This window comes from Aquila chrysaetos, chromosome 12 (assembly GCF_900496995.4).
Source record: "Aquila chrysaetos chrysaetos chromosome 12, bAquChr1.4, whole genome shotgun sequence".
Taxonomy (NCBI): Eukaryota; Metazoa; Chordata; class Aves; order Accipitriformes; family Accipitridae; genus Aquila; species Aquila chrysaetos.
Window position 1 is genome coordinate 11,718,803 of NC_044015.1, and position 25,916 is coordinate 11,744,718.

Below are 25,916 nucleotides of genomic sequence, written 5' to 3' on the forward strand. Positions count from 1 at the left end.
CCCATCCGAGCCCGCGGCCAGGCGCGAGAGCGGCGGCAGCAGCCAGCCAGCGAGCGAGCGAGCGAGCGAGCGAGCGAGCCCCTCCGCCGGCCCGCGCCGCTCGGCCAGCCCCTCCGCCGCCGCGGCCGTAAGCGCCATGGGGGGCGGCGGCGAGCGCCGGGCGCGGGCGTTGTGGCTGACGGTCCTGTGGCTGTGGCTGCCCGGCCGGTGCGGCGGCGCCATGGACGAATGCACGGAGGAGCGGAGCGGTCGCCCTCAGCGCTGCATGCCCGAGTTCGTCAACGCCGCTTTCAACGCCACGGTGCTGGCCACCCACACGTGCGGGACGCCGGCCGAGGAGTACTGCGTACAGACCGGCGTCACCGGCGTCACCCAGTCCTGCCACCTCTGCGACGCCGCCCAGCCCCACCTGCGCCACGGCGCCGCCTTCCTCACCGACTACAACAGCCCGGCCGACGCCACCTGGTGGCAAAGCCGCACCATGCTGGCCGGCGTGCAGCACCCCACTGCCGTCAACCTCACCCTCCACCTGGGTAAGGGACGCCCCCCCCCCCGGCCCTTCCCGTCCTGAGGGGAAAAGGGCGCGAAAGGCGGCGGCGGGCTCAGGAACCGCCCTGCGCCCGGCTTCGTGGGGTCCGGTTAATTAAAGGCGGCCGTCACTAGGCCCCCGGGGAGGGGGGCGGGAGGGGTAGTGAGTGGCGGAAGCGGGTTTTTGTGGTGGGGGTAAACGGGCCGGCCGCGCTGGATCCCGGCTGGACTCGCTTTGGCCCGCGCAAAGGCTCGGTTGTGGCGCGGGTCGTCTTGGCGCAGGGGTCGGTCCTGCAGGGCGGCACGCAGGCTCTTCGTTTTCCCTCAGGACGACGGTCACGGCTGCAAAACGGTGCTTTAGGAACTTGGATTCCAGCCTTCTCCCGTAGAGGCAAAGCGAAAACGAATATCGCAAGGGGTTGCTCCCTTGCGGTCTGCGTGGGTCGTGCTGTCGGTTCGTGAGACGAGCGCTGCGAGGGGCAGAGGTTGCGGTGGTGCGGAGCGTGCCGAGCCAGGCTCGCCCCCTGCGCCGGGAAGCTCGGGCCCTGGGGTCTTCCAGACAGCGGGCTTAGCATTCAGGTGGGAGAGGTCGGTTGGAAGGGCGGCCAGCGCTGCAGGAAAACCTGTGTGTCTGTGCAAGGGCACATCTACTCTGTATCCTTATACTGGGGCAGCACTGTCCTTTAAGTACTGGGCCGGTTAGGTTTGTTGGAAAGCAGCCCGCATTACTGCAGAACCCGTAACATCGAGCCAAAAAAAGGAGAAGGGGAATTTTCTGATTAAATGGCATTTCCAGAGGTTCCTTCGCGATAAAGTATTTTAGCGCTCACTTTGGTTTGTGGACAAGCTTTTCTTTTCCTCTGTTCATTCAGTTATTGAAGCTGTTGTGACATGGAGGAAGGCTAATTGTTTAGAACTGGAAGACAAGCCAGCCAACGGCAAGTTAAAACCACAGCTTATATCCTCATGTCATTAAATAAAGTAAAAATTAAAAAAAGGTCCACTGTAACCATTCACAGTTTCTAATAAAGAGCAGCTGTTGAACCTTAAGTTTAGCTTCAGTAATGTGTCTTGCTTTCAGTGTAATTAAGGGGAAAAAATGTTGCATTAGGGTCAGGGAGCTGGATCTTGGGTTTCACAACTGGAGGACAGGTTGTGTGAAAGCTCCCACCCATGTTCGTGAGATGGAGATGATGGTGCTGAGTCCGGTACCAGGGGTCACCTGCAGACCGCATCCATCTGCCCTGGCAGCTGGGAGCATCTCACTGCCCTAAAGTGTTTCTTTGTGTTAGAAGCTTCAAAATAAATATACCAGTGTATATAATCGTTAGGATAAGGGGAGGTAGTTACTAAGGCCTCTTTATCTTCTCTTTTTTTTTTTTTTTTTTTGTACATTGGGAATTTTTTATTAGGGACACCTGGAGAAAACAGTAAGCTAAGATTTGATCTCAACTTCTTTTTTTAATAGAAATCATCATAACTCTTCATTATCAAGGTAAAACTTTGTTTATAGGCAAGTCTGTATTATTGTTGTCCTTGACTCTGTGCACCTGTCTGTATAGGGGTGTTCTTTGAAAAATAGTGTTTTTCCAATGTACTGGAGCAAACAGTGGGCTGTGTCTAGGGCTTTGAGAAATGTGCATGTTTCTTTGATGAAAACAACTGCATCTTTAAAATACTGTAACATTGCAACATGATCGTTGTCAGTCACTTGGGTTTCAGGTTTGTTTGCAGGCTTTTGTAGCTTTGTGAATTTGCTCTGGCATATTTAAGCAGAAGCTGCCTGGCTGACTTTTGGGTCTTTGAAGGTATTTTTTAATTTGTTTTTTTCCAGTTAGGTTTTTGGGTGGGGTATTTGTAGTCTAAAGCCCTTTAAGAATTGGAAGCTTGTTATGGGTGTGGTGGTGGTGGGAGTTAGCTTAATGCTTTGCTATTAGTCGTCTTAAAACTATCTGTGCACATGCTGTGCAAGCAGTAAATATTCCTGTACGACTTCGTACGCGTCGCTGAGTTCATTGCAGGTTGAAGAACTGTTGAGTACCAAAAAAGTGCCATGTTAGTCTCAAATGCCCCAAACCCCTCTGCAGCATTGCTCTGCTCTACTTTCCTGAAGACTTCAAACCATCTTTGTTTGCGTGAGCTGTTGGGTGCTGTGTTTGGATTCTGTGTGCCCGCAGGCTGTCCCCCATGGCACACCATGGTCTGCGGGGCACACCATGGTCTGCGGGGCACTTAATTATCGACATCAGTAGGACGTAAACGCATTCTAGGACACAAAGCCCTTTTATGCAGTTAGTTCTGCATGATCTTTGAGGATTGGGCTGTGTGCTTTAACCCATATCCTTGTTTGATGCTGCAGTCGCCTTTATTTCTAAAAGCACTGGTATCCCAAATGGGTAGCGCTGCTTTGCACCTGTTCAGGACTGGCAGCATTGGCTCCAGGCTTTCAGCATGCATATGCCACCCTGAGCTCAGTTTTTTGGCAGTTTGGGATGTCTTGATTAACATCGAGTGATGTTCGGCCTGTGTAGATCAGTGTAACATTTCGGAGGAGCCTGGTCACAAGAACTGTGGGTCTGTTGCCAACATGTGAATGTGGGTTTCTTTGAATCTTCTTATAACCTGCAGTTCAAAACAAGTTAGAAAACCTTTAGTTTTGGGACTAGATGCTAGCAGAGAGCCTGACACAGAAAAACACAGCGTTATTTTAGTTAAAGGCTTGGATTGCAGGAGTGTTTGGAAAGGAGATCTGTGCCTGGAAGTTAGGGTGCTTCCTGGGGACAGGGGAATTGGGGTAATTACCAGTCTCTGCACAAGGAGCCTCTGGAGTTATAAAAGCTGTTTCTCTTTGTATGAGAAGGTATTAAGACCCCCTAAGTAAGAGTCCTCCCCTGAAAGGCTTGGAGACATGAGTTTGCAGCTGTAAATCAGGAGAAGGGGATAGTTGAACCCGTTTGCAGGGTGGTGTCTGAGTAATTAGGTTAGTGGGTGAGAGGAGGGGAGAGCACTGCTGTCCTTCCTTTCTTTCATCTTAAAAGTATCCCTTTGCTTCCCTCATTTTCCTGTTCCTCAGGTTGAATTATTTCTAATTTAGACTTGACCCAACCTGTCTTTTTTTTCCCAATGCTGCCCTCCCCCCATGTTCCTGTATATTCCAGGAATAAGAGACTTTGGGGCAGCAGTGCCAGCTTTTAAATAGAAGATGGAAGCTGAGGCATTATGGTATGTAGTTGCCTGCCTTTTCTGAAGCCAGAGCATCACGTTATTTTTACAGTCTGTGCCATTCGCTTCTACTGGGAGTGTTGGGATAGTTCTGGCATCTCCCCAGCCCTTTGTTTGCATATGTTTTAGCACAGCTTTGCTATTTAGACCTGTAGCGCACCAAAACAAAGCTGTGTGTTAAAGATGCACCTTTGAACACTGGAAGAAGGGGAAAAGAAATAGCATGGAGGTACATGGGGTATTTTTGGTGCTGGGTGGTGTTGCTGGGCAAAGGCTTGTATTTTTTCAGATGTATCTTTTTTTCAGAGCAGATTCTCACTTCTTCCTTTTGCAGCTCTAACTTCTGTGTGCTTTCTGTTGTTTCTACTGTTTCTACACCTTTTTTAATCCACTCTTACATGTGCCTCCCTGTTCCCTTCCCAACTGGCCCTGCTAGAGCCACCTCTCATTTTTCCCCACCACTTTTACTCTGCCTGGATCTGCTCAATTTCAGCTATCGTGATCCCGGTGTTTTGTTCCTCGGACAAAGAGGCAGCATCCTCAGCACGCTGGTGGCTGTTTCAGGGTGGTGGGGTGGCTCCATCTCCGCTGAGAGCAGCTGTGCTTTTATCAACAGCCTGCAAGCTAGGAGCAGTCCGGTTTGGCTTTCCCAGTGCAGATGACTGCCTGCTGCATCTCAGCAGGGATGGTGTCCAGGAGATGTGCTTGACCGATGATGCCGGTGGCCTCAGCTGTGAATTCAGGACTATCTGGTAGGCAGGAAAGACCAATTCCTACCTATTCTCTCATTGCCTAGGAAGAGGAGTCAGCATTTGGTCCTGGAAGGCAGTCCTCTGCTAGCCTGCCTTTCAAGAAGAAAAATGAAATTGCTGGTTGCCTTCATTAAAAACATGTCAGCTGTGTTTGTGGGCATGGACTGTGGTTAGAGCTAAGTGTTCCTGCTCTCGAATTCTGAAATCGCTACTGCAGACCAGCCTAGAAACCCATGTCACCAAGCTGGATGGTATCTTGTGTGTATAAAATAAAGAAAAACTTGTAAAAGCTGCTGGTTGTTAGGAGAAATGGACTGCCCGTCTCCTTCACCTCCCCCTTTTCTAACTGCTCAGTCCTTTATTTGGCTTTGAGGAGAGCAGTGATGCTTGGTTATATATACTTTGTCCGTGAAGCGTAGTTTGGGGTATGACTGCCATTTGAAGGCATTTACAAGGAAACCTAGGCAAGATGCCAGTTCTTATGTTCAGCCTCGGCTTGATTTGCCAGTTGTTTGTAGCAGATGAGGTTTTGGGGGTTTTGTTTGGTGGTTTTGCTTTTTTTTTTTTAAGTACAGAAAAGAAGCTTTGGCTATAAAATGTGCCTTAAGTACATAGTTTATGCCACTGGGATGCAATCAGTTGCTTTGTTTTATTTCGCACAGCAGAGTGATGCCCTTAGTTTGTTGGTTATCCTCTTAAAACTTTACGAGGCTGCGGTTCGTTGCCTTCCTAGGGAACCACTGGGAAACCAACTGCAAACAAGCACGTGAAGTTTTGCATAGCGTAGCTGCAATTTAAAAGCTCTGAGAAATGGTAATTAATGTGTTGGGAGAGTGTTTCCGGCACTTAAGCTGGTGTTACAGAGTGTGTTGGGAAGCCCTCGAAGACGTGTTGAGCCTGGGCTGGGAAGGGCCAGCGCTGTGCCGCAGTGGCTTCACCGTGGTATTTGCGGAGCCCTGGGGGGGACTCTATTTTAGTTGGTCTTGCAAAGGCTTGATTTACATTTTGCAGGTTTCAACACGAGTAGTTAAGAGATCAGGGCTTTTAATGGCCAGCAGTTGTTCAGTGCAGTTATATAAAGTCGCTTTAAAGCTCTTTATCGCTTCCTGCATACCTTTTAAATTCCCAGGTTTTCTCAAACTCCTCTGTTCTGCCTCTTTCTTGGGATGCTGATGCCACTGTGTGATGCCTTTGGGAATACTATACATGGCAGAGCGCTTATTTTGGGGGATGGAAAGAGCTGGGATTGTGTGGCATTTTGCTGCAAAACCAGCTGCTATTTTGGTGCTTGCCCTGAGTTGCTAGAAGGATTAATCGCTGGTTTTGATGCAGTCAAGTAGTTGCTTTTGTAGGTTTAAACCTTGGAAACTGTCACTTGCTGCTCAGAGTTTTTAGCTTACCAAAAAGTTTCTGGCTTATTCAGTAGCATTAGGTAGCATTTCTTTTATAGCCCGAGGCTTCGGGAGTGTCACCCAGCCTCTCGGAGCCTGCAAGTGAAAATCCCAGGCTGCTGCTTCCCACGGAAATGAAAAACGGGATTGCTCTGCAAACAACAACATGTAGAGAAAATAATTTCCAGCGCAGATGCATGGAATGGGAAACTTGGATCTCTAGTTCACCGTAATTCGTAAAAACAGGACTCTGAGTGTTGTCCTTAATCATATAATCCTTGTCGGACTGAGACCTCCTGCTTGTGTCCTCTGGGCCCTAATTCATCATTTACCGCCACTGGTGACACTGTGCTGAGTGATTTTGTGCAGGCTCACTGTCTGGCTCTGTTTTCTACCTGTGGGTTAGCTGGGATATGAGGTCTGGCGTGTTAAACTGAACTAGTTGCATCTAATGTCACTGTCTCTGGTTCGTAATAACCTTTGGAAGCTCAGCCTTGGGCTGTGGCCCCTCTTGTAAGCTCCTGCCTGAGAAGAACCGTTTCAGACTGCTTTTACATGTCTCTTAACCATGAAATCTTGCTTATTGGTGGCTACCACGGTGTGTTTTGATCAGAAAATAAAATAAGTTTCATAGTTTCCCAATAAATTGCAGGAATCTTGCAGGGTCTGTTGTCCTGCCGCACAAACAGGATTGTATTGGGTTTTTTCCCTCCAGGTACAGAGTAGCCCTGTGTGTCTCAAATCAAGCTTTACAGGCTTTAAGTGAGGGATGAATGTGGATGCCTGTGTTGAGGACCTGTGGCATCACTAGCTGTGTTTAAAACTCTTCAATATACTCTCTGCAAAGGAGCTACCTGGGATCACTCCTGTGGTCTGCAGCATCCCTTGAGTAACGTAGGGTTTTTAGCAGCGTGCTGGTGTGATGGTGATGTTGGCTGTCACATCAGCATTGACAAGAGGTTCAGGACAGCTGATAACAGAGCAACTGTGCCATGAAATTAGAGAGCTGCTACTAGTAGACATGTACAGTTGTTAAATGGGGCTGGGAATATTGAGATGAGAGGCTGCCTTTCATAGCCTGCCAGATTGCAGGTGCAAGCTGCTGTTAGCCTTTGTGGGGTGTGTTAGGTACTTCTGAGGTAAAACGTAATGATTTCTCAGAGTTTTTCTGATGTAGAAGCTTGGAAAATGGTGGAAACTCATCAACTGTAAAAAGGATCTGCAATGGCAAGGTAATTTTATTTAAATTTAAGAAAACATAAATGAGCCTCAGTCTTTAATCTTTTTTCTACCAGTCCAGCCCTATTTGAGAGATCTTTTACCAAAAAAAAAAACCCCCAACCAACCCCCTTATATATTATTCAGTGATCTTCACCATTTTGTTTTGAAACTGGGTGGCAAAGCACTTCTTGTTTCCATGCTTCTACTTGTTTTAGATATTCCAGTGTGATAGTCATCAAAGAGCTGTTTCCAGTGGTAATCATGCCTGCAGTTCTGACACAACACAGCTGTGTTCAGTAATGGAGAATTTCAAAATTTCCTCTTTTAGAAATAGTATCCAAAAACTATTATTGGATTTTTTTCTTTGGTAGGTAAGCTAGTACCATCTTGTACATGGGAGGTAGATTTCCAGATGGCTTGAGGGTTTATTTGTACAGTCGGTTTGGGGGTTTGTTGTTTTTGTGGGGGAAGAGGCAGATTTTTAAGGCACTTGTAGAGATGCTGTATTGAGATCTTGCAAAGACCCAGGGTTTGTGGGTTCTTGGGTCAGCCTTCTGTAATGGTCTCATCTCTGTTGCAGATTTTGGTGTGCTTGGAGAGCTGCTTATCTGACTTGGCTTTTGAGTGGGTCCTGTGTTTTACAGGAGGACAAGGTAATCCTCTAATTCATCCTCAGGGGCTTGAGATGCTCCTGTTGGAAGATCAGGGTACAGAATTATTAAATGGCTTCAGGCATGGCAGCTGGCCTCTACGAATGGCCTGAAGTGGAAAGGGGGAAGACTTGGGCCTTGCATTGCTCTTAAACCTTTGTAATGGAAAGATCATCTGTGACTGAGGAGTCTCTTAAAAAAATTCCCTAAAACCTACCAGACATCAAAACCTGCTCAGTGACAGGGGTTGTTCTTCCCCAGCATACGTGTGTTCAAGCAGGCAGTGGCTGACTGCACGTGGTAGTCCTTGGCTTGCCAGTGGGTTGCTCGAAATGCTCCTTCCTTCCGGTGCTCCAGGGCTGAGGGAGTGCTGTGGAGTTCGGGGTTGGCACCAGCCCAGTTTTAAGCACACTGCTTTCATCTTGTGAGTTTTTTTCAAGGTCTGCTTTATAGCTCAACCTGCTCGGCATCAGAAAAGACCTCGTTCCCACCTCAGTGAGCTGTTGGTTGTGCAGCATGTTGCACTTGAGTCAGTTTGGGTGTTTTTTGGCGGGGGGGAGGACATCAAGGATCCTGAACAGATTTTTTTTTTTTTTTTTAAATATTTTATTCCTCTTCCCTGTATATTTTGTTTCAGGAAAGTGAATCTTTCTAATCTTCTTTGAATTAAAAGATAATGTGTCTCAGTCTTTAAGCAGATGGTCACATTGAACCTCTTGAAGAGGGATAAATGGGCTTTTTTCTTGGTACTTTCTTATGCTGTACTTAGAAGGTTGTGGAGTGTAAGCTACATGCTCTGAAAGGTGCAGTTTCTGTTGGGAGCGTCTCTTACTGAGATTAGTGGAATGAAAAATTAGTCCCTTCTGGAAAAACTACCATCAGATGCTTCTTGCTATCACAGTGTTAAGTGGGTCTGTTTGACCAAGTAAAAAGAAAATATTCTTGTCCTAGGACTTCTGTGGTCCGCTTCTGATTATCATGATTATTTATAGTCCTTTCATCTGCAGTCCTTTACATGCTCCCATCCGGTGGGATTTTGCAGTGGGATTTTCTTCCCGGCAGCTTGTGGGGGGGTCCCTGGGGAGCAGCTGTGGAGAGGCTGCCCTGCCTGCTGCCCTTGCCCTCCCAGCTTCTGAAAAAACGTGGTTTATTTGTGGGGATCCGGTGTGTCTCCCTCTACCCTGCCTCCTGGCTGCGGCGGTGGAAGTGCAGGGGTTGGCCCAGCAACATACTTTCATTTTGTTACAGTGGCTGATGCTTTCCTTCCAGCTGCTGCTTTCTCCACTTTCGCTAGCTGCCTTCACAGGTCTCATGGGTCCTGCTATCCTGGCTAGAGTAATGCAGGACAAGTGGTTTCTTAACACAGAATCAGCTGCCTCATGAACTAGTTAAGAAGCTGATGCTTAAGGCTGTGGTTGCTCTAAGCTTGCAGACCTCCTGTTTGCTTTACTTGTGTTTTCTGGCCCCTCTCCCTTTCTTCTCCTTTCTGAAGTTCCTTGCAGCCTGCTTGGGCTTCACCTCCCTTGTGCTCCTGTTTCCCTGGTACTGAGATGTTCCTGGTCTGTGCAATGCGGGAAGGTTCCTCTCTCCCCAGGATGGGGTTGTTCAGCTGAGATCTCCCCGTACTTCTGGTCCCAGCAGTAGCCTCTCAGCCTGCGTGGGTAGCATTGCAGCTGCCCCCCTGTGCTGGCTGCTTTATACATGTCTTCAGATAAGAGGCTGGCAGTTCTCACTTTGGTCAGGTTCTGGTGGTGCTCAGATGAGAGGTACAATGCAAATTCACAATTTTTAAATGCTTAGTATTATTCTGTAGTTTTCCCTCTTGCAGACGTTAAGGTTTGGGGTGGGAGGAAGCCTCTTATCAAAGGACAGTTACAAGTTTTTCTGAGTTGAAGCCATTATTCTGTCATTAAAAACTAATGTTTCTCAATGCTGATTCCCAGCAGGGTTATGAAGAAAATATGCAAAGTGTGGAGTGAAGAGATTTGGGGCTGTGGGGATGCAGCGGCTGCTGCACGGGCCGGTGCTGCTGCCAGGGTGAAACGTGAACTCTAAATATTAAAGCGATGTCCTGCCATCATCATGCGGTGTCTATTTAATGAAATCTAGTATTTTCCCTACTTTGCTTCCCAGCCTGCTCCCTCCCCTGTCTCCCGACTGCTGGCAGAGCTGGGAGGGGTGCTTGGGACTGGGATGGCTCTTCTGTCTCCTCCATCCATGCTCTGCAGGCATGAGTTAAGTGGTTAAATTACTGGCATTACACGAGTCACCACTCTTCTGCTTTCTAAGCAGAGTGACTCTGCATACATCCATATGTGCATACTGCCCCATTCTCACACCCTCCCTCCAGCTGGCGGTCCCTGGTTGCAGAGGAGCAAGCAGGGCCATCCCTGGTGCCTCCACCATTGGGGCAGCTAAACCTGAGTTGTTGATGGAACAAGGTGCAGATTATTTTGGAAGTAATGATACAGAGATGAGGTTTTCCAAGAGCTTCATCGCACTTTTAGGAAATAAGGGCCTTTTATACTTTTATCATGACTATTATGAGAAAGTGTATTTAGCGCTGTCCATTTCTTTTTGGTAACTTGTCTGAAAACATTGCAAGTAGGTTGTTGTGGTGCCAGAGTCCCAGACTTCTGGTTAAGAAGGGAAACTTGTGGTTTTCATGAAGGTTTGATATTTCAAATCACGGTAAATACCTCTAGGAAACAATTAATTGACAGACAGAACTATAGCTCTGAAACCATTGTTCTCTTGCAAGTGACCTTAGTTGTTATTGTCTGACAGTTTCCCCAAAAGGCAGGAATAAACAATGCCTTTTTCCTTTTCCAGAATTGAATTTCTTTAAATTGGAGAGTCAAGGCTATTGAGTGACGAAAAAGTTGCTAGAAGTCACCAACGTAGATGATGAGTGAGCATCTAGCTGAAAGTCTGCGAGATGAGACCATATTGCTCACCTGTTGTTCGCAAGCAGGCGGGGATAGCAGTTGTGGGTTTTGGTCAACTTAAGGTGTATTTTCTCTGCCACAGATTTCCTTGTACCCTAATTTTTCTGTACTTCTGTTCCTTGTAAGATGTAGCAGCTGTGTCAGGAGAAGCCCGTAACTGCTTGGAAGATGCTGGAAGGGCTGTAAATGCTGAACTTGGGGCACCCCTTGTACCCCAGGCTGGTTCTCTCTGTTTCCTGGCAGATTGCCGCCAGTCTTTATTTGGGTACAGAGTGCACAATTTCATGAAAAATTATCCAGGAGGCACTCTTGAAAGACCTTTAACTTGGTATCCACTGATATGTTTTAGAAATCTCTAGGGAAATGTGTTTGTCTGCAGCTCTGAATGTACATGGGTAGTGCTGGGGAAGTACATCAGAAGATTCCCAAAGTTGGGTTTGTTGCCTTTCTGTGCTTTGATTGTCTTTGAGTTCAAGCAAAAACATGGCAGTAACAATCCTGTTTTGGTTTTTTTTGGGTTGGTTTTGTTTTTTTTTTTTTGATGACAAGTCATGTTTTACTCCTAATTCACAGCACCTACCCATGGTGTCCGAAAATTGCTTGGAGCAGCTGTGATGCCGCTGCGGCATTGACTGCTCATGAGTATTGCACTCATCAGCAGTGGTTGAGAGCTTTGGTTACAGCCCCTTATAAAACTCTTATTTGTGTCAGGGAATGAGCTGGACTGGCTTTGTGGTGCACTTAAGGTAGTCAGCTTTTGTCTCTTTGTACATTCTTATTCACCAAATTAATTGTTAATTAACCAAAGTTTTGGATGCGCAGTTACAGCAGTGCTGTGGTCTGGGCTGTTGACACTCATCTTTGTCTGGATGGTGTCACTACCTGTTACGTGGAAGAGGTTACAACTTTTTATAGGAAGCTCAATTCTTCCTGTTGCAAAACCCCTACAAAATATGTCGTCTCATTAATTTGTCTGCGAATTAATCGCCTTTTTCATGTCATCCATAGTCTGTTTTGCAACTCCAGGCCTGTGGCATGTTCTTTCATGAAATGCGTGGTAGAAAATTAACATGCTGCTCTGGCAGATGGGAGGGACCCTGTCTCTCAGCCTTTCTGTCCCCCAAGTCCCACTTTTTTTTTTTTTTTTTTTTTTTTATTGCTCCCACCCCTAAAATGTCAACATTAACTTGAAAACAGTGGGAGGGAATGAAACGTGTTTTGAAAGGGTGATCCCATTGGTGGGAGTGGTATTGAGTGCTTATACGGGGTATAGAGAGGGGTTGTGGGAAGAGAGGTGGTTCAGCAAAATGAATACAGTTTGGAGTCGTTAATCTGTGTCATTAGCACTGTGTACCAGAAAGTTTAAACTATGCCTGGCTAAATCGCATGAGTCTTTGAAATTCACAGCAGTGCTGGCAGCCCCGCTGGCTTTTGTCCTTCCTGCAAACACACAGCTGCTTGGTCCGGGCATCCCTGTGTGCTCGGCATCCCCACTGCTTCCTCTGGTCCTGCCGCAGAAAGCTGCTCACGGCTTTGGGGAAACCACAAGAGACCAGCTGGAAGAAACCTCAAGAAAATGAGTTGGTGTTGCCATTGGACCGTGGAGGATGTGAAAGTGTGGAGTGTTCGGTTCACGTCTCCGCTCTCTGTGCGTAATTAGTGTAACATGGGAAAACTTTCTTTATCACCCCCCTCTGAGGAGTGACGCGTGTCCAGACTTGCTTAAGAAATTTGCTGATAATAGTCCAAAATGCAAACAGAGCGTGTGTTCTTGTAGCTGTACGTGGTCTGCAGGAATGCTTGCTTTGTTCAGGTAGCTGTGCCAGCAGCTCAAGGGAAGCTGATCTTAAAACATACAGTTGAAATCTAGCAGCTTTTGCTTTTCTCCTGCTGATGCTTTAAAGCCAGCTTTCAGCACAGGTAACTCAGCAGAAAAGGTAATGGATTGCAAAAGGTTTTGATTGGAAAGTAGGCATGGAGCCTGTGAAAGGTGTTTTATATGTAGTGGTTACTCATCAAGTTACATGATGCTTGGCTACCCTTGGGAAAGAAATGGCAGTTGCTTCAGGTGGTGGGTACTACAAGGTGTCTTGCCAGGTCTAAAATAAGGACAACCTCACTGTGCTCTTAAAACAAAACAAACAAACAAAAAACTATGGTGGCTTTCGGACTGTCCTGTTCCTTGAGGTAGATGCTAAGACCACTTCTTTATCCTTGCATCTGCCTGCAGATGAAAGACAAGAGCCTCCAGGACAAGTGATGATGGTTTTGTGTATTGTGGAGTAGAATGTCATGCTCTTTCTATCATAGAGCTAATGATTAATTAAGTTCTAGTAGCAGAGACTTGCTTTGAAGTGTAAAGAAGCATTTGTAGTTAGAGTGTGTAACTCCTAGCTCTGTGCTTTTTTTTTTTTTTTTTTTTTTTTCATCCTTGAGAAAGGTGTGTTTAAAGATTTTGAAGGGGAGGATTCTTATCCTTTTGGAAAAGATTACTGGTCATTCTGAATCAGCAATTAAAAAGGGATTAATAAATAATTAGTAAGGCATTCCTGGAGCATCTTCCATCTACCGTGCCTAAACATGCCACTTCATTTCTTTGAAGAATGTTACCTTGGTAAAACAACCAAATCACCATTAAACTTCTTCCTTTCAATACTTAAAGGGGGCCTATAAGAAAGATGGGGACAGACTTTTTAGCAGGGCCCGTAGCGATAAGACAAAGGGTAACGGTTTTCAACTAAAGGAGTGTAGATTCAGACTAGATATAAGAAAATTTTTTTTATGATGAGGGTGGTGAAACACTGGAACAGGTTGCTCAGAGAGGTTGTAGATGCCCCATCTCTGCAAACGTTCAAGGTCAGGTTAGACAGGGTATTGAACAACCTGATCTAGTTGAAGATGTCCTTGCTCATGGCAGGGGTGTTGGGCTAGATAACTTTTAAAGGTCCCTTCCAAACCTAACTATTTTATGATTCTCCAGAATGAAGCATAAGCCATAAGGATGAACAGTAGGAAGCTCAGGCTTTCTGTTCTGGGCTTGACTTAATGGACAGTAGTCAGGAGGTGCTCAAGTACCTGCTGTGTATCTCTCTACTGTTTTTATCTTGTGCATCTGCTGCTTCCCCTCTTTCCTCTTCCACCAGCCCCAAGGCTTTCATGCTGACAGTCCTGTGTTTTGTGATCAGTTACTGTGACAACAGATCACAAAGCAGAAGCCTTTGGTGTGTGTGAATTTCAGAATAGCTGTAGTGCAGCTCAGTGGGGTGCTTAAAATTTGGGAGGCAAGGAATGAAGGTGTCGCTTCACAGTCTCTGAAGCTACACTGGCATCTCTCAGCCCTGCCCACTTCACTGCAGCTGGGGGGCAAGGAATCATGCAGCCCTTGGCTGGTTGTTTCAGCTTGTGTGATTAAGTCCCAGCAGCTAATTTGATGGAAGTATAAACTTTTGGTGGCCTTGGTGATACTGGAGTGTGTCCAGGGCCTTGTAAGTGCTGGTGGGAAGGAGACACCGGGGATGCACAACCCCAGGATGGGGGACAGACTACACCAGTTGCAGCCAATTTTGAGAACACCCTAAAACTTTTTTAGAAGGACCTTTGTGATAAGATGAACTCAAAGTGAGAACTTCAGACTATGGGAAGCTACTGTGAGCTCTGAAAGCTCAGACTTTTGTAAAAGGAAGGAAATGAGCAATCTGAAATCTCTTTGCGCATGGATGCAGCTCATTAGTTGAAATAAGAAACCTGACAAAAAGACTGAGAGATTAGATAGCATTTCTGGGGGAGGATTTTCATGGAGAAGACATTCATGTATGTGTTTGAGTTAAAAAAATGAATTCTTGTAGAGTTTTTACTATATGCAAAACATCTTTTTTTTGGAGATTCAGCTGTCCTAGCTTGTTTTAGCTGACTTTGCGTAAGTAGTAATAATGAGATTTGGTTTTTTAAAAATTAATAACCCATTAAAATAAGTGGGCAAACTGATATTTATGCAGCTGTTTGAGTATCCTGGAAGCAGATTCAAGGGCAACAGATTGTTCTATAGTGGAAAAATCACTTGATAAACAGTCTACTTCTTTGTCTTTTTTAAAGCTTTTAATCACAAAGAATTATAAAAAAAACAATGTGAAACTAAATCTGATTTTCATAAGTGATGCTGAAGATTAAGATGGTGCATCCCAACGCAATTAAATTTATAGGCTTACTCATTTTAGAATTGATAATACCATAATGACTTGCTTTTCTCTTTATGGGCTTGGAGTTCCCATAGTGATGGATGAGATAGAGCCCATAAAGGACTCTTGTGCCGCTGATACTACTTGCATATCTAGGAGTTAAACATGTGCTGAAGGAGAGAAGGAGGCTGAAGTGTCTCAGTGATTTGGGTTAATTGCTAGAACAGCTCCTGCTGAAATATTGTACTTTATGTGTCAGGTTGGCTGGGCTGACGCTGCATCAGCATTTTCTTTTGTTAAAAAGCTTCCTAAGAGATGAGAAGTTGGCATATGCTTCTCCTAGAAGGAGGTTTTCCTGCAAGTCGTCTGCCACCTGTACAGAGCTGTAGAGCTGTTCTTCCAGCAAACAGTGTCAACTGATGAATGGTGATAAATCTTTGTAGAATATAAATATAAAAATGGTTATGCCTTCTGTTTTTAGGGACAAAAAAAGTGCTCTTTGGTCCTGCAAATGAATTGTATTCATTAGTTCTAAGGAGAAGTGTGTGGGTTTTTTGGTTTTTTTTTGTTTGTTGTTTTTTTGTTTTTTGTTTTTTGTTTTTAAACACAACTTTCACCTACTTGCTTAGTCTGCGGGTGCCTGGAGGAATGGAAAACGAGTTTAGCATACCTGAGGGCTTTTCTTGCAGAGGTCTCAGTTTAGTATGTGTCCTGCCCACACAGAGATAAAGATGAGCAAGAAAACCCCTAGAGCAATGCATTTTTGCATGGGTATGCAGCAGTTCCTGCCCAGGCGACTCATGCTGGAAGGATCCAGCCCATCTGCCAGCCTAGAGCTGCCTCTGATGTGCTGGGAAGAGGTATGGTGATCACCAGTGGGGTGTACAGGTTGTGGGAGTCCTCGGGCAGAGCATGTGCACCGAGGTAATTTCTATTTTAATCCTGCAAGGGATGTATAGGCAGTGATGCCTAAAGGCAGAGCATAGGGACAGATGCTCTTCTGTCATATCACTGAAAGCTGCTTTGCGAGTGCAGGCACAGTTTTGTAGTGCAACTTTATCCATCGTCCTCCCCTCCCATTTGGGGGAAAGGTGGTGAGTAGTCAACTCCCTCCTCCCCAGATAATGCTTGAAAGCTGTCCAAAATGGGCTTGGTTTCAAAAGTAGCGTGAAGTCACTGGAGTATGCAAGCCGCACAGTCCTGCTGGGGGTTGTGGAGTGGACAGCCCTTCTTTCCTGCTGGGAGAGAGACTGAAAAACCTCCGTGTAATTTTATTTTTGATGCTAAATGCATAGTTTCTTTCCAGTGCAGCAAGTTTGTGACTGTTTTGGAGCACGGTGTCTTCAGTCTGAACACAAGCCGAATCCTGCCAGCAAGGCAAGCAAAGGCTTGTTTGCTAAAGATAGCGTGCCCACGTGTACATAGTCCAGGGGTTTTTTAAGGCGCTCTGTCAGAGCTCAGATTTACAGTGTGATCCTAGGCATCCTAAAGAAAATTAAAGGGATCAGATACATCTAATGAATAACGAGCTATTTAAGGTCAACTTTATAGCACCTATTCTCCGCGGCAGCCATGCCAGATGACACTCCATTACACAAGCATATTGTGCATCAACCTTTGCATCAGATTCAACTCTGTCATGTGCTGTCGTGCTCCCAGGTGACCAGGCATCAGTTTTTGGCATCTCTCCTGTCTCTGAGGCTAGTATATGTTGGTAATTCAGTAATCCCTGCAACACATTTGAGCTGCCTAAGGTTATAGCTTGTGCTTGTGTTAATCAGGCTGGCCCTGAAAAAAGTTTGTTCAACTGTCTCTTTTAGTTATGCCTCCTTTCAGTTTATTAAATAGTTATCCTTTGCATGGATGGAAAATGTTAAAAATAGAAGTGCTCAAGGCAGGGCTATTGTGTTGGTGTTGACAGGTTTGCTGGAAGCTGAAGCATGCCTTGTATTTTAAGAAGCACCAGGTTTTGGAAGGGGTTGCTCTCTGTCCTCTCGACCCCTCACTGAGGAGCTGCTCTTCTGAGCTAAGAAGAGACTGTCTTTTGGATAAATTAGGTTTTTAGTGTGCTACCATTCACTAGGTAGTGCGATTATTGCAAATAATAGACTGAGCTTGGGATTTCTGACGAATTGTTGCCTTTTGTAATTAAGAGGCACCAACTGCAAAGCTAGTCGGTAAAAGAACCTGAAGTAATATCTAATAGACCATTTGCTTTTTGGTACAACTCTTACCTCTACTAAAAATCTCTTTTTTTTTTTTTTTTTTTTTCATTGTCCCATTGCTGTGCAGTGAAGCCCATATATATAAGGGAATAAAGCACAAGTGATGATACAGAGGAAGTAATGACACTGTACTGATCTTGTACCATGCAGCAAATAAGTAAGTTTCTGCAATTTCCCTCTCCCCAGTAGTTATAACCACTATAAAAATCAGATTATTTTTTTCAGGACCCCTAACTTTGCCAAGCTTGCCCCAAACCAAAGGCAGGCTTTTCAGAAGAGAAGGCAAAGGCATGCAGGACCTTTATTTGGTGGGATTCTGTAACTATGGAGCTGTGTCCCCAAATATAAACCTAAATCATGAGCATCTCTGGCCATCGTGGTTGCAGAGATGAACTTCCAAATGTAAATAGTGTGTGAAATGATGGAGAGCAGTTTCCTGAGCCTTCTGTCTCAAGTTGGGTTCTTTATAGTAGCAGTCAGCTGTTGGTATCTGCATCTTGTCATCATGAAAATCTAATGGTGACCACACAGATTTTATTGTGCTGTTGCTGATGGTGTTAGCAGACACGCAGGCTTATCTTAAGCCTGCACAATGCTTGCCAGGTATTATTCTGTATCCAACTGTCTCTTGTGCAGCTGTGAAAGTCATCTGTAACTTGTGTGTAACTGCAGTTCTGCAGGAAACTGGGACATAGGACAAATGTAAGGGAAAGGTAAGAAGCTGTGGGGTGGGTTTTTTTATTAGTTTTCCTAAAATGGTAGGAATAAGGGGGAGTTTTGCTGAAGTTCAGGTTTTTGCAATGTAGCAGTTATTCTCTTCTTTCTTCCTTTGCACTGCACAGATTTTGATTTTTTTTTTTTCTCTCCTCTTCTCATGTGATTAGGATTCCCCCTGGTTTAGTAGGATCATCTAATCTTCAAGACCCAGCCCAGCAGGGGAATGTGTATTTTGATAAGGAGCAATTAATGGTGCTTCCTCATCCAGACTCGTAACGATCCCAGAATCAGATCATACATCATCAGGAGGATGCTCATCTCCATGCAGCTCTGCACCTTGTGCAACGATGGTTGCAGTAATAGAAAGAGATCCTAAAAAGTGAATATATAAAAAAAAAAAAACAAAAGAACTTCATAAAAATAACTAATTTACTTCATGTTACTTACTGGTTGTGCCTTTATTCCAAATGTGCGGAAGTTTATTGTTTTCTTGGATATAGTAGGTATGTGGCAGTGCTGGGGCTGGAGTATGCTGGGGAGCAGCCCACCCTGACTTCACATGATACATAGCTAAAATGCATTCAGAGCGAGTGCATGCTTTTACTTTGCATCTTAAGAAATTAATTGTAAATGTTGGCAAATTATTTCAATATTGCTGGAGGTTTTTAGTTGAAGAACAGTAGTAGTTTTCAACTTCCTTTAACAAAATAAAGGAGACTACAGATTTTTTTTTTCTTGGTGAGAAAATGCTGTTACCCTCTGAGGCTTTTTTGAGTTCAAATGAGTAGTGTGCTTCTATAAGCCTTTTTTTTTTTTTTTAAAGTTTCTATTTATCCTTGTGGTTGTAACTTATGAAATATTCACTGTCATAGGTCACAACATTTCTGTGCTAAATTTGGGAACATAGCTGGCAGCTTGCTTTTTGCCTGGGAACTTTCTTGTTGGGTTGGTACAGACAGTTTTAGCTACTTAGCTGTTGGGGGAAAAAGGTTCTTGGTTTCATTCTTTTTTCTCTTCTTTTTTTGCTTCCACTGTTTTTGTATTGTTCACTGCCTTTTCCAGTCGTGGAAGAAATAAAAACTCAAAGTGCTTGAGCTGTTGCAGCTACTTGGTTTTCAGTGTCAGGTTTGTCTTGCCTCTCGTGTGCGAGGCTCCCTTTCCTCCTTTGCCTCTCTTTGTTTTCTGCCAAACCCCTGTATTTCAGAGCTGCTTCCTGCTTGTGGCTTTGTACCAGCTTGGGAGTCTCCACACAGTTGTTCTTTGCTTTTGGTGTGTGACAGAGGCACAACTGCAGGGGGTGTGAAATTGTAGAATGTGATGAAAGTCTGTGAAAGAGATCCAGGGTTTTTCTGTGTTTCTTTCCAGCATTTTGCATATAATTATTTTGGATTAAAAAAACCTCAAAAACAAACCCCAAAAAACAACCCCCCCAAAAAACCACTTTAAAAAAAATTTTTTTTTAATCTGTGGTATTACAGCTAGTCAAACTTTTTTTTTTTTTTTTTTTTTTTTAAATAGAAAGAAAGGCAGACCCAGAGGTTAGTGGTCTTCACCTGGCTGCTGGTGCCTGGACTTTAACAATCATGTCAAATGATGTGGCTTCTCTTGCAAAAGCAGTAGGAAAAGCCACGCTGTTCTTCATGCCTTCCTCTTTTGTTTACTGGTGTCTTTCCCAAAATCAAATGCTGCTGACTAGAGGAAACACTCAACACAATGAACTATGTGACCCACTAGGTCTGTAGATGATCTGCTGTTCAAGCAGGGGCTGTGCAGCACACCCAACGGTTGGTGGTCGGCTGGGTTAGTGCTTCTAGCTGGTGCATGTCAGAGGTAGCATGTGGTCCAGACACGAGCGACCTGGGATGCTTGAACACGAGATCTTTTCAAGAGTACTTATGTGAATTTGTCACATATGTGAAAAGGGTGGAAATGGTACTGGACCAGCCTGAAACCTCAAGGCAGGTCCATGCTATGAGCGGAGGGCGAGTAGAAAACCACCGGCTATGGCTTGGTGCCTGGCTGCATGTTGTTGGACGTTCAAGTGTGCTGCAAGGAGTTCCTTATACGCTTTGCCTTTTCCTGGGCTTTCCCAAGGTGTCATCTTTTGGCTGCCACTAGCACCGTGACGCACACCTGAACAAAAAGCCCCCAACCCCTCCCAAACCAGGTTCACTTTATTCATAATGACATAAGAAGTGCTGGCTTGTGTTAACTGGAATACCCCTTCCCAAGTTCATCTCTGGAATGGCCTAGTTTGTCTTGCTGATGTTGGCTGGTGGGTTACAGCACTCCGAGGCTTGCAGGGTAAGTGCTTCAAGTATCTGCTCTCCAGCCCAGCTGGTCTGTGATACTCTATCGCACTGTTGAAAGCTAATATGCTTTTTCAGAGGATTTCTTAAGCACATAGACATTAAAATTCTCTCCAAAAGCACAGGGAGACAATTGGTGGTAAGACCCAGAAAAGGAGCCTGGCTGATCCTGTTGTTTCTGGGGTCTACGGCTTTCCTGTTTACTCAGCCTGGCTTTCAAATATTTGTCCTTCTCCTTATGAGTAAAGCGCTTTTGCACTGATCTGCAGGGTTCTTGCCTGTCCCTCTCCATGCAATTTTTGATTTGTCTCCAGGTTTTGAAAATATTCACATCGATTTGGAAGCATCAGAGGGAAACCTCTTCTCCCCTGTCTTTGAGCATGCAAAGATAAAGCACTGGCAGTTTTTAGGTTTTTGGTTTTTTCTCCTTCTTGCTGGATCAACAGCCCACAAAAAAACAATTTTTTTTTTATTTAGTTCCTTCTATTTTTTTTTTCCTAACTTTATATCCCAAGTACAGCACAGCCCCTTGAAATGAGGGTTTGCAGAGGTAGAAATTGCCAGGCGCTGATTGTCGGTGTGCCTTTCTGATTGAGGCTTGCTGCCTTTTGGGTGAATTAAAATGTTTCAAAACTCTGTGCTGGATTATAAAACTGTTATAATAATAATCGATAATTGAGATGATCCCACCTGCAGTTCTAATGTGATGCAACCAGAGGTTGCATGAGAGGGAACAGAATATAAGCAATAGTCTGTGAACCCCTCTTCAAAGGTAATTATAAAAATAAATCTTATATATGTGTGCATCAGGAATTGACCTACAGATTCATTGCTTGTCCCTGCTCTAAAGAAGTTTAATGGCCAAACAAAGTAGAAGATTAAATGGACAGATGTGTTGGTTGTGGTGTGGAGGCATGAATCCAACCCATGGTTGTCACCTGGATTTGTCTGCCTTGCAAAGAAACGGAGCTCTTGTGTTTGGTGCCAGAAGCACAGACAGGGGACCCTGTGTGGGTACTGTGCCTGGCAGGTACAGCTGTGCTGGTCCATTTGAATGCAGTGGTTGTTCCTGTGTCATGAGGAACCAGGAATCCTGCTGGGATCTGGGGGAAGCTGAGGTGGTGGCGATTCCTGGCTGGTCCTTTCACACAGCATCACTGCTTTATAGCAGTCTTTGCCTTTTTGCTGTCCCTGGGTCTGCCTGAAACCTGGAGACATTCTTGTGCATGTGTGAACCTTTGGGGGGAAAAAACCCCAAACATTTCTGTTGCTATGGGTTGCTCAGGGTTTGGGTTTTAGCTCCTAGCAGGAGCTGGGGCAAGGGATGCCTTTAGGATTGTCTAGTTAACTTGACATCAAAATGGCCTTTGACCCTCTGATACGCTTGGTCTGTGTGGGCAAGGAGAAGTTAGTGATGTCTTGGTGGAGCTGGGAGTGGCAGGCAGCTCTGTCTTGGCAAAGAAAAGCCCAAATCCTGTTGGGGGACTCTGCCGTGAAGCTGTTGCAGAGTGATGCACCCGTGCAGCTCCATGTGGGCTTGTGCTGAGAGGAGCTACCTCGGAGGGTCTTTTGATGTTCATGCCTGCTGCAGTGGCATGGGCTTTGAGTGAAGATTTTTTTATTCCTCTGAAGGTGGTGCGTGCTGCTTCATTTGCAGCACTGTTTGCTCTGAAACCAAATTGTTTTTCAGAGAGCAGACATAGCTGGGGGCTCTCAGCTAGATGCTTCCTTCATAACCTCTCGAGAAGAGCGGAGTACTGTCAGCTAGATGAAGTTTTGCCAAAATAAGCATTTTTACTTAAAGCAGTATATCACCAGGAATGCTTCTGGCTTTAAAGCTTTAGGAAGAGAAGTTGGTCTGGACACTGTAGCCTGATAACATTTTTACATTTTGTTTTGGTTGTATTTTTAAAGCACAGGCCTGGATTGTAGAGACAGAGTTTCAAGTTCTTGACCTGAAGTGGACTGGTAGGGAAGATCCCAAATTATTTTTTCTTAAGTGTGAAATGTTTTTGCACCTCTACCCAGCCTACTCATGGGGTGATGCCCCGGAAGGGGCAAGGTGGTGATCTCCAACTCTGATAACTTGTTACAGTTTTGTTCATGAAAAATGTCAGGGACATTTTGTTTCTGTCCCAAAAAAAGAACAGAAACAAACTTCAAAACCTTGGAGGTTGCTGTGAAACAGAACTGTCTTCCTCTTGGCTCTATTAATAAAGCCTTTAAATACACTCATTGCTGAGTTCCCTTGCTACTGCTAGTGGGGTATGGTGTCCTGTGTGTCTGGTAGGTATGTCTCTTCTGTGTTAACCAAACATTTCCTTGGCTGTGGTTTTGTTAAACTGTTTCAGGCAGAATTAGGGTTCTGTGTGCTGCCTGTCCTGAGGTATTGGTACAGAGCAGGGCTGTTTTCTGCTCCTGTTTTGTGCAGGTGGAGGAAAATTATTTCAATTTAGTCCTTCAAAATTTTTCAAAAATATACCTATAGAGGACTGTCTACCAGAGACATTGCCCTGTCTGTTCCCTGCAAGACCCAAGGCTAGCTGACACTGCCTTTGCCTCTGCACTGTCTGCTATGCGCAGACTTTCTGCGGGTGTGGGTTTGGGTTTGTACAGCAGAGATAGCTGAGGGATGTGGAGCCGACGCAGGGGACTGCAGCAGGACTGTTTCCATCTGTGGTGCTCAGCAGCAGTCCTGTTCATTTCAGATAATTTGTGTAAAAATCAGACTTGAAGGAATCTATAAAGGAAAACAGCCCAAATGAGAACCTCTCTGCATGCTTCTAAGCCCTTTTGGACCCCCGTGTGTACAAAGAATTCGGTCTTCTGTATTGAAGGCTGCAGCAGCAAAGCATGTGGGTCTGCAGCTGTAATATACTCTAGCTATTTTCCTTGGGCTGGGTCCCCTGCCAGTGGTGGGTGTCCATGTGGACCTTAGGTGTAGATTTGGTCAGTGACTCTTGAGAGCTCTTCACCTGAATGTGTTGGTGTCTGCATTAGTGTCATTGCTCTCCAAAGTCTTCTGACTGCTTTGACTTGGGTGCCATTGACTATCATGGGAGGTTAGTCATGTATATTTAGGTGTCTGAGTTTATTTGTCTACAGCCTGGACCTTAATCCCATTCTGGTCCTGTTCATAGAAGTGAGGTTGGAAGGGACCTCAGGAGGTCCTCTAGTCCACACTTCTGCTTGGAGCAGGATTGATGTTGAATTCAGACCAGGTTACTCAGGGCTTTGTCCAGCCTGGTTTTGAAAACTTCCAAGTCTTCCTCATGTTGTTTCTTCATGCAGTGATACAGTAACTCACTGCATTGGTGTTTATGTTGAGGACTTCTCCCTGTGCAGTTGCGCTTCTCGGGATTTGTATGGTTTCTTGTTCATGACAATCTTCATTTTCCAGGTAGTGATCACAAAGCGGACTGCTGAGCCCCTGGTTGTAAAGAATCAATTATAAGGTAACTTTTCAGAATACGCTATTTTGGGTGCTTACATCCATTTAACATGGAGATAATGCCTTAAGAAAAAACATGAAGTGACTGGAAAGAAAAAAACGAGAAGCTGAATTGGTGAGCTCTCTGCTGGCTCACTCATTTTCTGTTGCTGGCAACTTGGGAATATCTCGGTGGTTGTGCAAAGAGCGTGCTGGGTAGGATCGAGGGATGTCTTGTTGCCCCTGCTGTTCCTCTTGGTGGGACATGCTTGCATTGGAGGTCTGTGGACTTGATGCTTCTCTGCCTGTAGGCTTCCTTGTTAATTTATATTTTCTGCAGGACATTGTACTTTCTTTCAAGAAGCAAACGCCTAATTGAGATTACAAAGCCATGTTAAGAAATGACAAGTGTCCCTCTTTTTGGGTGCTTTGCAAACCACAGTTGCAGTAACTGCAGCAATAAGTGAAAGGTGTGAACTGTCCTGTTCTTCCCAATGGGTTATTAAAACCGAAATCTGAAAGACGACAGTGGTATTTGGGCCCTAGAGCAAGGGACTGCTTCTGATGTGGTAGAGACTAACGTGCAAAATGAGTTTTGCACAACTGGGTGTTAAGAATATGTGGAGTTGACCCTTCTCGTGGGTTAGTGTGATGGAACAGCTATTGCATCCTGTTACAAGAGCTTGGAAAAGCCCTGAGCTGTCCTGCAGTGCCTAAAAAGCCTTAATTCTGAGTCTTTCTTTAGAGCTTTGAGGTTTTAAAATGAATGAAAGTAAAAGGAGGTGGGTAGGAAAAAACCCTCAAATGAAATTTCCCCTTCAGACAATTGTGAAGCTCTCTCCCCCCCGACATCTTCCCTGGGCTGGTTTTTACTACCATCGGTAGCAAGCTGATCTCTGAATTTGGGTTTTTCTACTGTTTTGTAAAGCAGAAATTGTAGTAGAAATAGATGTCAAGAAAAGTAGGCTGGAGGGATTACATGTGTGCATCAGGTGCCTGTGGATTTTTATATAAATTGGCATGTCCTTTTTTTTTTTTTTTTAGTCTTGTTTCCTCCTGACCTAATAGCTACAGTTTCAGGTTACATTTGAGATTTGAAGACTGCTAGATTTATTTGTTTCAATCTTTCATAGTTCAAGATGTCAACATATTGAAAACCAAGGATAGGTCTAACATACAGCTGAGGTTTCTGTGGCTGGTTTTTGATTACAGCAGTGTTTCCCCATGCAGTACTTGTGGTTCTGCATCAGTTTGGGCAACACAGAAAGCTGAAATCCCACTAGCTGTGTCACAAGGGATGGTCATCAGCATGTGCAAGAGTTGCATAGAGATTGCAATGTCTAGGGCTCACAAATGAGGTTTATTTCAGGCTGGAAATCAGCTGCATGTGTGTGTCCATTTTGCAGGTGGGATGTGTATGGTGCTTTCATTCCCAGTGCTTCATGTGTGTATTACTGGCCAAACAAGTCATTATTTTGTGTGTGTGTGTGAAGGTGAGGGTGATGCAGAAGGCAGCTCACAGCTCAACATTGCTGAAGCGTGGTTCAGAGAGTTCATCTGAGCTGGAAGGGTGGGCAGGCGTAGTCAGGAGGAACAGATGGTGCTTATTTCTGAATTTACAGTGTTTTCTCCCCTGCCCCCACCCCCTGTGGACAGATAAAATGATTTATCTTATTAATTCCAGGGGCTTCTGTAAACAGAATGTGTAAATACATATAAACATATGCTTGATCTGCTCTGGTTTGCATGTCTGGGAGCAGTGGTTTACAAAACTTGCTCCCAGCCTCCAGGCAGAGGAGGAGGAGTGGGAAAAGGAGCTCAGGCACAGGTCACCTCTTATCTTTGCTGGAGTCCACATCTTCTGGAGCCACACCCTGAGCTGGTATGGCAGCCCAGGGCTGGGTCACCCCACCTGTGTCTGCTGGGCTGGGAGGCTTAAAGTCCATATGCTTTTTTGGATCTTGTAACAAAATTAGCTGTTGTGTTGGGGTGGGAATGAACCCTGATTGTGGTTTCATCTGCTTTCTTACGTCCTTGGGAGGGCCTCACTGTGTGCTAGTCTCCCTTTCCAGGGCAGCATCCTTGTTTTTACTGATATTTTGTTTATAGCTGGTGATGTTGAACTCATGAAGTGTTGATGTTACCAGTTAAGTGGGTTTCTGCTGCTCTATGCTGTACGTGTTAGGAGGAGCCCCCCTGGGCATGACATTGGGTCACTTTGATGACTGTCTAGTTGGAGGTTTGACCTTGGTAGAGCAAGTGACACAAAAGCCATCTTTTGTTCTTCATTGCTGAGCTTCAGGTGGTAAATTCTGCCAAATGCCAATGTTACCAAGAGATGGCACTCA

The 25,916-nt window shown here is 45.1% G+C and overlaps 1 protein-coding gene across 1 annotated transcript in view; it reads left to right on the top strand.

Annotated features, from left to right (window-relative positions):
• Positions 1-4: 4 nt before the first annotated feature.
• LAMC1 (laminin subunit gamma 1) overlaps positions 5-25,916 on the top strand; it is a 71,092-nt gene continuing 45,180 nt past the window's right edge. The window contains exon 1 of the mRNA XM_030032797.1: positions 5-533. Coding sequence (XP_029888657.1) covers positions 137-533 — 397 coding nt within the window. The 5' untranslated portion in view covers positions 5-136. The remainder of the gene's footprint in view (positions 534-25,916) is intronic.